We start from the raw sequence: 16,403 nt of genomic DNA, 5'->3' as shown, positions 1-16,403 counted from the left end.
AGAATTATAAGCAGAATATAAAATCAAGTAATCGCTCTAGAGCATGAAAACATTATTTAAAAATCAAAGTGAATAGAAGAGGAAGATCTAGAGATCCCAGCTTAGAGATTTATTCTGACAGTTTGAAATGGTAGACAGTATATGATGCTGAATCAATCAGTGTGATAGATATAAACTTTTCAGAATTGAATTTAAATAATGGCCTTTTATCTTTTTCTGTTTTAAGAAGCCTTAAATTTACTAGGATGAAAGAATTAGAGAAAAGAGATAAAATTTAGTTTTAGAAGGTGGAAAGCACAAGGTAAATGGAAGACCTTAAAACTAAATCATAAACCAGAAGAGCAAGCCAATTCACAGAGCAAAACCTAGAAAAAGCTCAGAAATTGATGGAATCAGTTACCTTTGTAACTGAATTCAAATGACTGCCTAAAACTATATATGAGAAGCATTAAAATTTGAATGCCACTTTCACTTAAGATCTAGAAAACTGCAGGTGAGTTTCACCACATTCTAACAACAAGAAAAAGCCAGATAATCTATAAAATCCGTAACTGTCTTCAACCTATTATAGGGCTCACTTTGCAAGGCAACTAGTGACCTAAATTCCAAGTCATGAGTATCCCCTGTAAGGAGAAATGGAAAAGATGGACTCTTTTACCTATGGAGATGAATGCCATACAAGTTAGAATAAAGAGACAGAAATTTTAATAAAACCTTTAAAGGGCAAATGTAATAAAACCTTAAAAGGCAAACATACTCTATCATGACAGTTTAGAATTAATGAGAGGGCTAATAAAAGGAATCTCTGCACTCACCACCTTTTTTTCCCATGGGCCTCCATTGGGTGCTCATAAGAAAGACTAGGAATGGGGCAGAATACCTGAAAGCCAGGCTTGGTGGCCAAAAAACACTTCAGAACTTCTCTTTCACAAAAAACAGAAGACATAATCTACATAAATCTCCAAGAAAAAAAGGCGTGTAGGTGTTGGACCAAGATTTCATCATTCCTTTCTTAGTACTTGATAGAACAGTAGAAAAAAAAATCAGTTCCTAGCTAACACGGTGAAACCCCGTCTCTACTAAAAATACAAAAATATTAGCTGGGCGTGGTGGTGGGTGCCTGTAGTCCCAGCTACTCAGGAGGCTGAGGCAGGAGAATGGCATGAACCTGGGAGGCAGAGCTTGCACTGAGCTGAGATTGTGCCACTGCACTCCAGCCTGGGTGACAGAACTAGACTCCATCTAAAAAAAATAAATAAATCAGTAAGGATTATAGAAGACTTGAACAACACTGCCAACCAGTTTGACCTAACTGACCTTTGCAGAATACTCAACAATGCAGAATATACATTCTTTTCAGGAGTGCTAGGATCATTCACCAAAAGAGACCATATGGTCTAGTCTAAACAATATAATTTAAACAAAGTAGGCCATAGAGACCAATTTAACCAATCATAAACTAGTTTCAAAGGATACAAAGAATATAAAATATTTTTCTGGCATGATGGATGCTTAATAGATATTTGGAATAATTTAATAGATCTTTGGAAAATTCCTAACATTTGGAAATTATACAACATGCTTTGAAATAAGAGGTCAAATAAAAAACCATAAGAAAAAATAGTAAATAATTTCTAATTTCTGACTGAAAATGAAAAGAGAGCTTTCCATTTCCAAAATGACAGAATAAAAGCAAGCTGGTGTTACTCTTCCCCCACAGAAGAACAAAAACAAATATACAGCACTGAGATTATAACCAGCAATATCCCAAACTCAAATATGAGAATGAGATAGTTCCTAAAGTCACAGAGAAGTAATACAACTCCAAGTAGATAGTAAGAGAATCAGACTTCCATATCCATGATGCCCTTCCTTGCAATCAGCCCAGCACCAAGTGCGTGGAAAATTTCCAGAGTCTTCACCATCTGAGTTTACTAGCAGGAGACCTGTCCCTGTATCAACCCATGGGAAGCATCAGAAGTGTCTGAAGGGAGAAATATCCCTGAGGACAGCCAGAGACAAAGCAGGGAGGACTGCCATCCTCTGTTCAGGAAATTCTGCTCTGTAACTCAGCCAAAGGAGATGCCAAATCACAGTGGCTGTTCAGCAGCAGTATGTTGTAGGAGATTTGTTCCATAGGTCTCTGTGTACAAAACCCTAGCCAGCCCTCTCATACTACCAGGATATTCCCTTTGAGACCTCCCATATTCAGGATGGACAGTACTATGATAATTTACTGGAACCAAAGAAAATCTAGGCTTAGGGTGTTAGCTACTGCCTAAAAGGAGGAAGCAATCTAGTTGAAAAATTAAAAAGAAAGAAAATCAGCAGGCAAATTACAAAGAATCTCTATGCAAATATATCCAGTAAAAGGCAAAATAAGCCAGACAAAATAGTCTGAAATAAATACTCCTTCAATGCAAGTACATAGACCTACATCCACAGGAAACAGTAGCAAACAAGGAAACATGACCCCCTCAAATGGGTAAAGCAAGGAACCAATGACTAATCCTAATGAGATGACAATATGTAAACTCTCAAACAAAAATTCAAAATAGCAGTTTTAAGGAAACTCAACAATCTTTAAGATAACAGAAAAAAGCAATTCAGAAATTTATCAGAGAAATTTAACAAAGACACTGAAATAATTTTTAAAAAATCAAATAGAATCTTGGAACTGAAAAACACATTTGCCAAACTGAAGAATTCATTAGAGGCCCTTAGCAGAATGGATCAAGCAGAGGAAAGAATCAGTGAGCTCAAAGATAAGCTATTAAAAAATATACTGTCAGAGGAAAAAGAAGAAAACGAGAATAAAAATAAATGAAGATCACCTAGAAAATATAGATTATTACCTCAAAAGACCAAATCCAAGAATTCTTTGTATTCAAGAGGGAGTTTAGAAAGAGCAAGGAGTAGAAAGAAATAACAGAAATAATAAAAAATAAGATAAATAACAACAAAATTTTCCAAAACTTGAAAAGAGATAAACATCCAGGTACAGGAAGGTCAGAGAATACCAAAGAGATTCAACTCAAATAAGACTGCCCCAAAGCATACGATAGTCAACCTCTCAACCGTCAAGGACAACAAGAGGATTCTAAAAGTGGCAAGAAAAAAGAAACAACATTTTAAAGAGCTCGAATTCATCTGGCAACAGACTTCTCAATGGAAATCATACAGCCCGGAAAGGAGTGGGATAACATTTTTTAAATGGTAAAAGAAAAATATTGCTATCCAAGAATATTGTATCTAGCAAAGTTATCCTTCAAATATGAAGGCATGATAAAGTCCTTCCAGACAAACCAAAGCTGAGAGAATTCATCACCACCAGACCCATCTTACTAGAAATGCTAACAATTCTTTAATCTGCGAGGAAGAACAACCAATGTGCAAAAAGAAAACATTTAAATGCAAAAAATCCACTGGGAAAATTAAGCATGTGGACAAACTGAGACTAACACTATAGTTGTGATATTCAATCCACTCATAACTCCAGTATGAAGTCCAAAAGACAAGTCTATTGAAGACAATAATACTTACAGAAACCTGTTAAGAGAAGGTAATATAAAAATACATAAATTGTGAAAACGAAGCCAAAATGAGGGGGCAAGGAGATGGAATTAAAGAGTAGAAATCTGAAAAATGTTTTGTTTATTTCTGTTCTTTTCTTTGTGATCAAAGGTAAGTTTTCATCCCTTTAAAACAACTTGTTGCATCTATAAAATGTTTTTTGTAAGCCTCATGGTGAGACCACAATGAAATAACCTATAAAGGATTCGCTAAAAATAAAAGGGAACAGATTAAAACATACTACTAGAGAAAATCACCTAGCCACAAAGGAAGACAGTAAGAAAGGAACAGAAGAGTTCAATAAACAACCAGAAAACAAGAAACACAATGGTAGTAATAAGCCCTTACTTACCAATAACAATGAATGTAAATGAACTCAATTATCCAATTAAAAGGCATAGAGTTGCTGAATGGATAAAGAAACAAGACCCAATTATATGCTATCTACCAGAAAGCCACTTCACCTCCAGAGACACAGACTGAAAGTGAAGGGGTTTCCATGGAGCTGGAAACCAAAAAAGAGCAGGAACAACTATACTTATATCAAGAAATGGACTACAAATTAAAGACTAAAAAGACAAGATCACTATATAATGATAAAGGGTTCAATTTAGCAAGAATATTTAACAGTTAATAAATATCTATGCACCCAACACTAGAGATCCCAGGTATATAAAGCAAATATTAATAGATCTAACAAGAGAGATAAACTTCAATACAATAATAGATTTCAACACCCCACTCTCAGTGTGGATAGGCCATCCAGACAGAAAATCAACAAAGAAACATCAGTGTTAAACAACACACTAGACCATAGATATGACATTTAATCCACCTGCTGCAGAATATGCATTCTTTTCATCAGCACATATAAAATTCTCCAGAACAGACAATATATTGAGCCACACAAGTCTCAGCAAATTCAAAAAAACAGAAATCATATCAAGTATCTTTTCTGAACACAATAGAATAAAACTGGAAATTAATAACAAGGAAAACTTCAGAAAATACACAAGCACATAGAAATTAAACAACATGCTCCTGAATGACCATTAGGTCACTGAAGAAGTTAAGAACAAAACTTTATAATTTTTAAAAACAAATTAAAATGGAAACACAACATACCAGAATCTATGGGATACGACACATAGAGTACTAAAAGATGTTTGTAACAATAAATATCTATGTCAAAAAAGAAGAAAGTCTTCAAATAAACAACTTAGTGATGCACCTCAAGGAATTTAAAAAGCAAGAATGAATCAAACCCAAAATTAGCTGAAGGAAATAAAAATCTGAAAAAAATAAATAAAATTGAAACTAAAAAAACAACATAGATGATCAATAAAATGAGAAGTACTGAAACTAAAAAAGTAATGTAATTTTTATATCAACAGCCTGAAAAAAAGGATATGATCTCCTTAGATGCAGAAGAAGCAAAATTCAACACCCATCTATAATATAAGAAAAACAGAAACAAATGAAAAATTCTCTCAGCAAACTGGAAGAAAGAAAATTGCTCAATCTGATAAAGGACAGCTTCAAAAATCTGTAGCTAATATCAGACACAATGGTGAAACACTAAATTCTTTCACCCTAAAATCAATAAAAAAGCAAGAATGTGTGTACTTATGACATGTATTCAACATTGTGCTATATGTACTAGCCACTGCAACAACACAAATTAAAAATAAATAAAAGGCATACAAATTGCAAAGGAAAAAATTAAACTTTTCTTTATTCACAGACTGGATTGTCCACCTGGCGAGTCCCCAAAGAGCTACAAAAGGCATTTGACCTTGAATATGACAAGACTACAGAGTAAGTAAAAGGTCAAATATAAAATCAAAAGTACTTCTATATTCTAGGAAAAAACAATTGTACTGACATGATCCAATAGAGATTAAAAAAAAAATCAGTCTGGTTAACTGTGAATCATGGCAGGTGATGGCATACTCAGAAAAAGGCCGTTTAGGAAAGTTCAGTATTCCAGCAGGTAATAATGATCAGTTGGCCTGGAGTGATGATGGAGGTGGAGAGTTGATTGATTCCAGAAATGTTTTAAGAAGTAAAAATCAATGTGATCAGCAATGGATTATTCATGGGAGAAAAGAGAGTTGTTAAGGATCACCATTTTTCCTGGCTTTTGTAAATGGGTGGAAGATGGTGCAGTTCACTGAGGAAGAAAATTCTACAAACAACAACAACAAACAAACAAACAAAAAACCAGATTGGAAACAAAGGTCATATGTTTAGTTTCAGATACAATCAGCCCAATGTACCTTTGAGACTCAGAGAAATCAGATATGCCACTCAGAAGACTTGGCTTAAAGTCATCTGCACCTACTTAAAAGCTATGTGGGGAGTGTTTTACTTCCAATTATGTGGTCAATTTTCATGAGGGGCTTAAAACCTAGATGATGGATTGATAGGTGCAGCAAACCACCATGGCACACGTATACCTATGCAACAAACCTGCACATTTTGCACATGTATCCCGGAACTTAAGTAAATTTGCTTTAAAAAATGAAACAATATTAAAAAAACTAGTTGGGTTTCAAATCACCTAGGTAGAAGTATAGAATAGAAAGAGAATAAAACCTGGGATTAACCTTCCAAGAAACCAACGCTTAAAGGCTGGGTGAGAAGGATAAAACTGGGGAGGAGGAAAAAGAATAGTCAGCAAGATAGGGAACAAAGACATTATTTATCTTAGATGCTAAGAATGAATCATCAAAAACTACTTATTCTGAAAAACAGCCTCCAAAAATTATGTGATGTGATGAATTAAGATTTAATTCAAAAATAGGAGCAATTATAGTGAGGAATAAAGTTGGTTAAGCAAAGAGGGATGAATACCTGAAAGTAATTTTTTAAATCAGAGATAAAATCATGCAGGTTGTGCTTTTTTCAAAAGAATTTTAGATCCTGTTTAATGCCTTTACTTCTTGCCCTAAATTTGACTTTGTCTGAAAATAATTTTATTAATGCTACTTTATTTTCTCCCAATTATCATCAACTTATTTAAATCTTCTCTTCAAGTCTTTCTTTCGTAGTCTCTTTTGTTGCTATAGTTGTAACTGTAGAAAATGTTTTGAATAAGCAAAGGAACGGTTTTGAGGGGAAATAAAAGCCCTTGTTTTGATAATTAGATAAATATAGAAGACATTAAACCAAATGTTTGGAGTGATCATCTCTGGGTGTTTGAATTTCATATGGATTTTATACCCCCCTGTATTAACTAAATACTTGAAGATAAATGTGTATTACTTTTTATATTTTAAAATATGTCATAAAGTATTAATTTTTTTTAAGGAGACACCATTTTCCACCTATTTTTCTTATTCATTGGTTTACCCTTTTTCAGTTGTCTGTTATAGTGTTTTTCTCTTTTTCTACTGGATTGTTCTTTTTCATACTTTTCTAAAGCACTCTACATATTAGGCTTGATATTTTTATATACTGTGTTTATTACCTCTTTTCTGTTACACATATTTATATTTTCTCCCAGTTTGTCATTTTGTTTTAATTTTATTCATATCAGTGGCCATATAAATGTTTTAATTTGTATGGAGAAAAATCTGTCAATTCTTTCCTGTGTGTCTTGTTGGTACATATCAAATATTTTAATAGTGAAAGTAAGGGTAATAAATTCATAGCATTATATATTTGCATAAATTGTGACACAACTATGAACAATACAGCAAACAAAAATTATTTAGCAACATTTAAAATGTTTACAATTTCTCATTGAGAAATATAGTAACTGCAAACATGATGATTCCATCTTTTTACTATATAAACACACAGGAAATAAGAACTGAAAATGGATAGTTATCTTTGTGCAGTCTAATTATAGATTATATATTCTTTATGCTTTTTTATAATTTTCAGCTTTGTTTCCTGCAATGTACAGAAAAAATGGCTTTTATAGGAAAAAAATCTTCAAAAGTCATTTTAAAAATAAAAGGACATATATGAAAGTGATCATAATGATATGCAAGATTAAGTCACTGAGTGATAAGTGGGGATTAAGGGAAAGGGGCTATTTAGGATGCTTCTAACATTTTGAATGTGGACACCTAAAAGTATGTCCTTGACAAATAAAGGGTATGGGAGGAGATTAAAATGAGGAAAAATTGGAGAGTTCTGCCTTACAAATGTTGAGTTTCTGCTGACAGTGCATTGTCCATGTATGAGTCATTTGAAAATGTAGAACTGGAATTCAAGATGAGAGATACAGATGTAAAAGTCATAGGAAAATTAGTGAAACATGAGCATTTTCAGAATAGGTAATTCCACAAGGAGATCTATCAAGAGAAGGAATTTGAGGCTGAATCCTTAAAAAAACAGTAATGTTCAAGGGAAACAAAGAGCATCTTCTATGGTCTGAATGCATCCCCACAAAATTCATATGTTAAAAGTTATTTGCCAATGTGATGATATTAAGATGTAGGGCCTTTGGGAGGTGATTAGGTCACGAGGGTGGAACCCTTGTGAATGGATTAGTGCCCCTATAAAAGGATTCAAGGGAACTAGCTAGGCCCTTCTCCCTTTCTGTCCCTTCTGCCATGTGATGACATAGCATTAGTCCCTGCTGAAGGATGCAGCAACACGACGCCATTTTGGAAGCAAAGCCTGGGCCCTCACCAGACTCAACCTGCCAGCACCTTTATTTTGGACTTTCCAGCCTCCAGAACTGTGAGAAATAAATTAATGTTGTTTATAAATTACCCAGTTTCTGGTATTTTGTGAGAGCAGCACAGACTAAGACGGTACCTGACAAAGGGGACAGAGCAGGAGAGACCAGAGCTGATGAAAGAGAACCTGAATGGCACAGACCTGAATTACCCATCTTGTGGATGATGAAGGTAAGAAGAAGGTCTCAAGGAGGAAATAGTGAGCACATAAACATGCTGTTGTGGTTAAGAATATTTAATTTCTGCTTTCATACTTCTAAGTAGGTATCCATATGGCAAAGTGCCCCATCATCTTTCACCTTAACCCTAAAAGTCCCTAACATAGACTTTTTATCCTCCTCCTACCTTCAAAACCTACAACCAAGATATATATATTTTCCAAATTAAGAATAACAGAGGAGTGCTTGGGGGTGGAAATCAGGGAGTTAATTAGGTGGTGCTGGGACAATAAAATTCTATGTTTAGAGAGGGGAAAGAGCAACATTTGCTCTTGTCTCCTGGCACCTCAATACGAAGAGCTGGATTTCTCAACAACCTTGGCCAGATTCTATGAAAAAATGAACTAATAAGGAAGAGAAAAGTGCCTAAGTAATGGCAGAAAATGACCAAGTTGCCCATTACTTAGAAAAGTATGGAAGATAAGAAGGTCTGTTCTTTGAAGACCCATGTCAGGGTAAAGACGTCTAAAAGTCCTGAAAGTCCTTTCATGAGTCCTTAGTGGAAGAGAAGAGAATCACTTCCCCCTTGCCAAGAGCATTCCTCAACAGGAATACCAGGCATTGCTGAGCAGCTCTGAATGGAGTACCAAGCCCCATGCCACTCCAAGGGCTGGGTCTGAGTGACTGGTAGTAAATGCCGTGAGGTCAAGGACAAGCAAGGGAATGCTTCTCTTGTCGACACAGATATCTGGATGTTTTGGTTTTCATTTTGTTTTTTGTTGTTGTCATTTTCTCACCCATTACAGATTAAGAGGAAGGATGAGGACTTTTTCTTTTTTAGGAAGTTAGGGAAGGATCAAGCTCTCTGAAGGAGAAAAAGATGGAGTCAAAAAATTTGAAAACTTTTTTTATAATATTAGCTACAGAACTAAAGAAAGAAGAATATAGATCCAGAACTGAAAACAAATTTTAACATTTTACAAATGATATTTATGAAAGAAAATTTGTTTTACAAATAAATATGTACCAGTGCCAAGATGACATAACAGACCATTGTCTGACTGGATATATTATTAATTTTTCTGAAGACAGAGCAAAGGAGTCAAAGGTCAACCACTTTGATACCACTGAAGCTAAACTGAAGGTAAAGCCAAAAAAAAAAAAAAAAAAAAAAAAAACCTCAGGATAATAATTGGAGAAACAGCTTCCTTAGGAAAGAAGAGCTCATGCATTTTTCTCTTAAATCCAAAATGAAAAACCAAGATTAAAAATGGAGAGAAATTTGATTTGTTTAAAACCAGAGTTGGTCTTGGAAACAAGTAACAAGGACAGTTTGTTCATTGCAGTAGACCTAATAAATTTAAGGCACCAAATGTGTAATTGGAAGTTTGTTATCATTTGGAAAGATCTTTCTTTTTAAAAGCACAGGCGCCCACCAGCAGCAGTAGGTTGGTGTCAAGCAAATAGCCAAGCCAAATAGCGGTGACTTACTCTTTGGCTTACAGGTAATTGGGGCCATGAAACCATTTTTCAGAGAAGTCCAAACCCCGTGAGGAATGCCTGGGAGGAGGGAGTAGAGCAGGGGAGGTTGGAAGGGAGGTGGTGGGGGTCATAATGAACCGGGAAAGAACACCAGTACACGTATTGGGATTAGGGACAGAGAAGTTTTACAACTTTTGAATCTAAAAAAGACAAGTATTTCTTAAGCAGACATTGATAAGGGAGATGATTTACCATAATAATAATAATAGATAATATTTATTAAGTGCTTGGTATGTACCAGATAGCATGCTAAGCACTTTAAATGTCATATTTAGTTCTCAAAACAACTCAATTTTATTGATGTAAGTTCTGATTCTCAGTAAGATCAAATAATATGCCCACATCATGTAGCTAGACACAGAGCCAACAACTAAACCCACATCTGCCTGACTTCAATATCACGCTTATTAAACCCCCGCCTCTTCCCTACCACATGCTAAATGAAATGGAAAGGGCCAGGCGCGGTGGCTCAAGCCTGTAATCCCAGCACTTTGGGAGGCTGAGGCGGGTGTATCACGAGGTCAGGAGATCGAGACCATCCTGGCTAACACGGTGAAACCCCGTCTCTACTAAATATACAAAAAATTAGCCGAGCATAGTGGCCGGCGCCTGTAGTCCCAGCTACTCAGGAGGCTGAGGCAGGAGAATGGCGTGAACCCGGGAGGTGGAGCTTGCAGTGAGCCGAGATCGCGCCACTGCCCCCTAGCCTGGGCGACAGAGAGAGACTCCGTCTCACAAAAAAAAAAAATTTATTTTTGCTTTCTGAGACATAGCAAGAGCTGCCTCCTTATCCCTTTTCCTTTTGGAATTCACCAAGAATGGGAGGATTCAGTAAAAAGAGCCAAGGCAAGCTCCTGTGGCTAGGGAAGAGGCAGTCTGAGTTTCTCCTTCTTTTGAGTCGTGCTTATGTTATTGGTGTTTCTCATAGTGGACATTTAAAGCAAAAACAGGTAGGTGTATTTCAGGATGTATAGTTTCAATCAACACTCTTAAAGGAAGAGATTATAAACCAAGCAGACCTGCACATGGTCCTGCAGTAAGAAGCTTCAGGGCCATCTGCTAATGCTCAATGAATCCCCATGTCTCACCATCCTTCTGACCACCAAACACATCACAGTGCTCCTGTGATAGTTCAATTTCTCCTTTGATGGCTGCAAAGAGAAGTTGAAAAAACTATCCCACAAAAGTCTTTCTTCTTCTTTCTCTATTCCTTCAATTCCAAGAGGAGACTGAAATCAAGGAAGAAATCCTTGTAGTAGAAATCAACATAGTACCACATGCAGAGAGTTCCTGTGTCTATGAAAAGTGGAAAGATCAACCTACACACTTGTCCTCCCGCCCATGTCCTGGATACAGACTGTAGGCCCTGCTGCAGCTCCTGTCCAGCAGCCCCCTCCAGCTGGTGCTCTCCACCAGGGCTCCAGTAACTCCTCCCTCCATTTGCCCCTTCAGGTGGCAGTGAAAATGCTCCCCACCCTGAAGGCTCCCTATGGCTTCCCTGTACTCTGCCCACAACTTTGACCATAATTTCTCAATCAAACTCTTCTTATGTTATTCATTTTTAGGGTGCTGTTTCTTGACAATATCCTGAGAGATTCTATCTTATATAACATTAAAAATTGAAAAACTACATACCCAGAGGAAATGAAACCAGTACCCTGTAGAGATATCTACATTCCCACATTCACTGCAGCATTATTCACAGTAGCCAAGATATACAAACAACCTAAGTGTCCATTGAGGGATGAAGGGATAAAGAAATTGTGGTACATATATATAATGGAATATTATTCAGCCTTTAAAAAGAAGGAAATCTGCCATTTGTGACATGGATGAATCTGGAAGTCATTACACTAAGTGAAACAAGCCAGGCACAGAAACAAAAATAGTGTATGATTTCACTGTGGAATCTAAAACAAACATCAAATACATAGAAAAAGCCAAAAGCAGTGGCTCGCATGTGTAATTCCAGCTACTCAGAAGAATGAGGCAGGAGGATCACGTGAGGTCAGGCATTGGAGACCAGCCTGGGTAACATAGAAAACCCCGTATCTTTAAAAAAATGAAAAAAAAAAATCGGTGGGGTGGGGTGGCACATACACCTGTAGTCCCCACTGCTTGGGAGCTTAGGCATTCAAGGCTGCAGGGAGCTATGATGATCGTGTCATTGCACTTCAGCCTGGGCAACGGAGTGAGACCCCATCTCTTGGGGAAAAAAAAGCATAGAAACAGAACTAGAACAAGGAGGGAGATTAAGTCTAGAGAGCTCATGTACAGCATGAGGACTGTAGTTCATAATAAACCAGATGAATTATACAACTGAGGAGGGGGTGAGAATGTTGTTAGAATAAAAAAGGCAAGGAAAAGAATATCAGCATGTGTACGACCTACAAAAGTCATGAATTTCCAAGCCAACTTATATACAGTCATCCCTCTGCATCTGCAGGCAATTGTTCCAGGCAACCCCTCACCTTTGCCCCTGCCTCCAATACCAAAATCAATGGATACTGAAGTCTCTGGTTTAAAATGGTATAGTATTTGCGTATAACCTAGGCATATCTTTCTGCACACATTAAATCATTTCTAGATTACTTATAACACCTAATACAATGTAAATGCTATGTAGTTGTCACCCTGTATTGGCTTATTTGTATTACATTTATTGTGTTATTTTTATTGTTTTTTTTTTCCAAGTATTTTCAAGCTGCAGTTGCCTAAATCCAGAGACGTGAAACCTGCAAATACAGAAAGTTGACTGTATTGTGTAGTATATTGGAAATCAGCTAAGAACGTAGCTTTTAGGTGATCCCACCTCAAAAAGTAACAATGGAAGATGATGGATAGGATAATTTGCTTGACCGTAGTAAACATTTCACTATGTATATCACAACATGATGTTGGATACCTTCAATATACACAATGAAACAAGAAATTTGATACCAGCGAAGTACTGTAGAGATCCTTCCTCACCTTCATTGATAACCCCCTCACGCTCTGTCCTTTCTCCCTCAGATTCCACATGCTGTACACTTCATATGCACATCGTTGTTTGCTGCTGTCACCTCTGTGGCTCTTTATTCATGTGATGAAGCCCTGCCTCTCCATCGTCCGCCCGCTTCTACCCCTCCATGCCACCTCCACCTTTCACTCCCAGGACTGCCAGTGTCAACACCTGCATGGATTCTTTTCACTTCCCTGCCAGCTTCAAGGTGCTGCCTTGTAAGGTATTTTATTCTGCCAGCACCTCCAAAGGATATCATTTGCCTCCTTGCACCACCAAATCATGATGATCCCACTCTTAAAGGTCCAAATAGGCGAGGTGCAGTGGCTCACACCAGTAATCCCAACACTTTGGGAGGCCGAGATGGGCAGATCATGAGGTCAGGAGTTTGAGACCAGCCTGGCCAACATGGTGAAACCCTATCTCTACTAAAAATACAAAAAAAAAAAAAAAAAAAAGAAAATTAGCTGGGCGTGCTGGCAGGCACCTGTAATCCCAGCTACTTGGGAGGCTGAGGTAGGAGAATCGTTTGAACCTGGGAGGGGGAGGTTGCAGTGAGCCAAGATCGCTCCATTGCACTCCAGCCTAGATGACAGGGCAAGGCTCTGCCTAAAAAAAAAAAAAAAAAAGTCCAAATAACATTCTGCTTCACTTGCAAAGCCTGCATGACAGAATCAAAAGCTCTAAAGCAGTAGATTCTTTCACACTACTAACCTCAACACAACCAAATTGTCTTCTCTAGCTCTTCATGCGTGTTCCAAATTTGTACTCCGAATATATACTCAAGAGTCCATTTGCTTATTACCTATAGACACAGTTACTTGTTCTTGGGATAGCTATGCCTTCTTTACAAGGCACATTATCATTGACAATGGGCACTCAGTATTTGTTTCTGGGACTGCTAGTTAGAGCAAAGGGAAATGCGTAGGTCTGCCTTCTCTCTCATCTCATTCTGTTATTAAAAGTGAGTCCTTAAGAGTTTGTCTCACTGGGTTCAATTTTCAACACACAGGTTATTCAAATGCTCATTCTACATTGAAATCAGCATGGAATGTGTAATAACAGGAAAGAGAAATATACAGACTCTCTGTGCTTGGCATGGCAATGTGTCACGTGGCTTGAAAAGGTATGTCTGGGAGTATCATATGGCTGTTACTCAGCCTGGACACAGAAGAGCTTTGTATGGCATCCCTCACTGTCCAGCCCCAAATAACAGATATTCAGCTGAGCTGGCTCACACTGACTGTGAGAAGTTTCAATCTAGTTAATGAAATATTTTTTCAACTGCAAAATATTCATTTTTGTCCAAAAGTAAAAAATTCAATCACTTCTTTATTTTTACTCCCAATCCAAGATCATGTTTCAATCTTTTGATTCAGAGGACCCAGGATTACACATTAAATATAATAACTCATCTTTCTTAATTTTCAAAGCATAATTGCTTGGAGTACTCTCTTTTAAATATATTCTCATGTGATAATTAATTCTCATTAATTAAATGCTTGTAAATGCTACAACAACCCTATGAAGGAGGTACTATTTTTCAAATGTCAAAAAATGAGGCTTAGGATGTTGAAGAAACTTGCCCACATTCACAGTTAATATGTGGGGATCTTGAATTCGAATGCAGGGCTATCTAATTTCAGATACTGATACAGTTTGGCTCTGTGTCCCCACCTAAATCTCACCTTGAATTGTAATAATCCCCACATGTCAAGGGTGGGACCATGTGGAGATAACTGAATCCTGGGGCCAGTTTCCCCCATGATGTTCTCGAGACAGTGAGTTCTCACAAGATCTGATGGTTTTATAAGGGTCTTCCTTCTCTTGGCACTCATTCTCTCTCCTGCTGCACTGCAAAGAGGTGCCTTCTGCCATGATTTTAAGTTTCCTGAGGCCTCCCTAGCCATGCAGAACTGAGTCAATTACACTTCTTTTCTTTATAAATTACCCAGTCTCAGGTATTTCTTCATAGCAGCGTGAGAATGGACTAATACAGGTACCAAGTTTTTTTTACCACCATACTACTAGCCTGTTAGAATAGACCATTGTTGACTGTCTTCGGTGAAAGACAAAACCGAGATGATTTATTCTAGAAGTGTTCTTATGACTTATTTTTCTAAGTCACCAAGAAAGCTATACCACATAGCAATGGGATGGATTCATGAGCCAAGGACAGTATTCATATCATTTCAAGAGAAGGATAAGCAGAAAATCCTTGGAATAGTTTATGAACCTAGGAGCCAGAAATAGCAAATCTCTTCTTGCTGCTTCATATCAGAGGTGATAGAAAACTGCACTGCCTCTTGGACCATGTACCCCCAGAAGATTGTCAATAAGAATTTTCCATGATAAAGTCAATTTCTGACAATCGCAGATTTTTCACCAAATCTCTGATTTGTCAAGCATTATTGAAGAGCTCTTTCAAGTTAAACTGATTTGGGGGAAGGGAGAGGTCATTAAAATCAGTGGGATTAGCCACTTGGAAAATAGCAAAGGCTAGGAGGCTGCTACAAAAGAAGCTGGCAACACATGTGATTCTTTGGATCACTGGCCAGTCCTCATGGGTTTTCTCTTCAAAGGACACAGCCATAGCCATGAGAAAAAGAACCCAAACACAACACTCACAACAAAATTAAAGTTGTCCTAAAACTTGGCTTCCTTACTACTGGGACATAGGATCCAGATCTTATCCCATCCCACATCACTCAAAAAAGGATATTTGTTTCCCACAGTTTTACAACTTGTGAGGTTCTTTTTTCTAAAGACGTGAGAGAAATAAACTGAGAGGCTCTGCAGTTAACTTCCTGTTTTGCACAAATGCAGCTATGTATTGCTCTAAAAAGTCAACTGGAGCCATTTCACTATGAACTTTATCACTTGGGGAAAGAGCCAAAACAGCTATCAGGTCTTATATCTTCATCCGAGCTATTTATATCTGGAAGCCAGTTATTGTAAGTGACATCAAATAAACAATTTAACCATGATAAATACTTGGAACACTCAACTGCTGTCCCTCTCTTCTCATTAGTATGTGTAATCATATGCATATGTTGTATATAAATGACAACGATCCTTCAGAGTCTAAAAGACCTTGCTCATGGTGTTGTCCGCATGTAACTGTGACTGGATGCTTCAAAGCAGTGCTCTCTTCTCTAGGCATATGTGAGTATCCCGAACTGATGTGGCCACAGTGGGGCCATTTGAGATTCTGGCTGCCTACCACATTGCTCTAGAGTGGCTGATATTCCTTAATACCCCACAGTTTAGTCTTTAGGCCATTAATTAAGCCTCAGTTTTATAGAGCTTGTCTACATATATATGTAGCTATGCTCTATGATGCCCCTACTGTATCCACTAACACATCTTTTAGCCTCTCAGTACCTATCATGGTAACAATCCCAAGAAAAAGTGGCTCAAACTTAGACTTTG

The 16,403-nt window shown here is 37.3% G+C and overlaps 1 protein-coding gene across 1 annotated transcript in view; it reads left to right on the top strand.

Annotated features, from left to right (window-relative positions):
• The first annotated feature begins 2,082 nt into the window (after positions 1–2,082).
• The window catches only part of LOC134760194 (uncharacterized), a 35,367-nt gene continuing 21,046 nt past the window's right edge, over positions 2,083–16,403 (top strand). Inside the window, exons 1-5 of the mRNA XM_063716113.1 lie at positions 2,083–2,112; positions 5,318–5,391; positions 8,309–8,441; positions 12,983–13,194; positions 13,984–14,097. Coding sequence (XP_063572183.1) covers positions 2,083–2,112; positions 5,318–5,391; positions 8,309–8,441; positions 12,983–13,194; positions 13,984–14,097 — 563 coding nt within the window. The remainder of the gene's footprint in view (positions 2,113–5,317; positions 5,392–8,308; positions 8,442–12,982; positions 13,195–13,983; positions 14,098–16,403) is intronic.

Source organism: Pongo abelii, chromosome 16 (genome assembly GCF_028885655.2).
Source record: "Pongo abelii isolate AG06213 chromosome 16, NHGRI_mPonAbe1-v2.0_pri, whole genome shotgun sequence".
Taxonomy (NCBI): Eukaryota; Metazoa; Chordata; class Mammalia; order Primates; family Hominidae; genus Pongo; species Pongo abelii.
The sequence above is the reverse complement of the archived record's forward strand: the minus strand, read 5'-3'. Positions and strand labels throughout refer to the sequence as shown.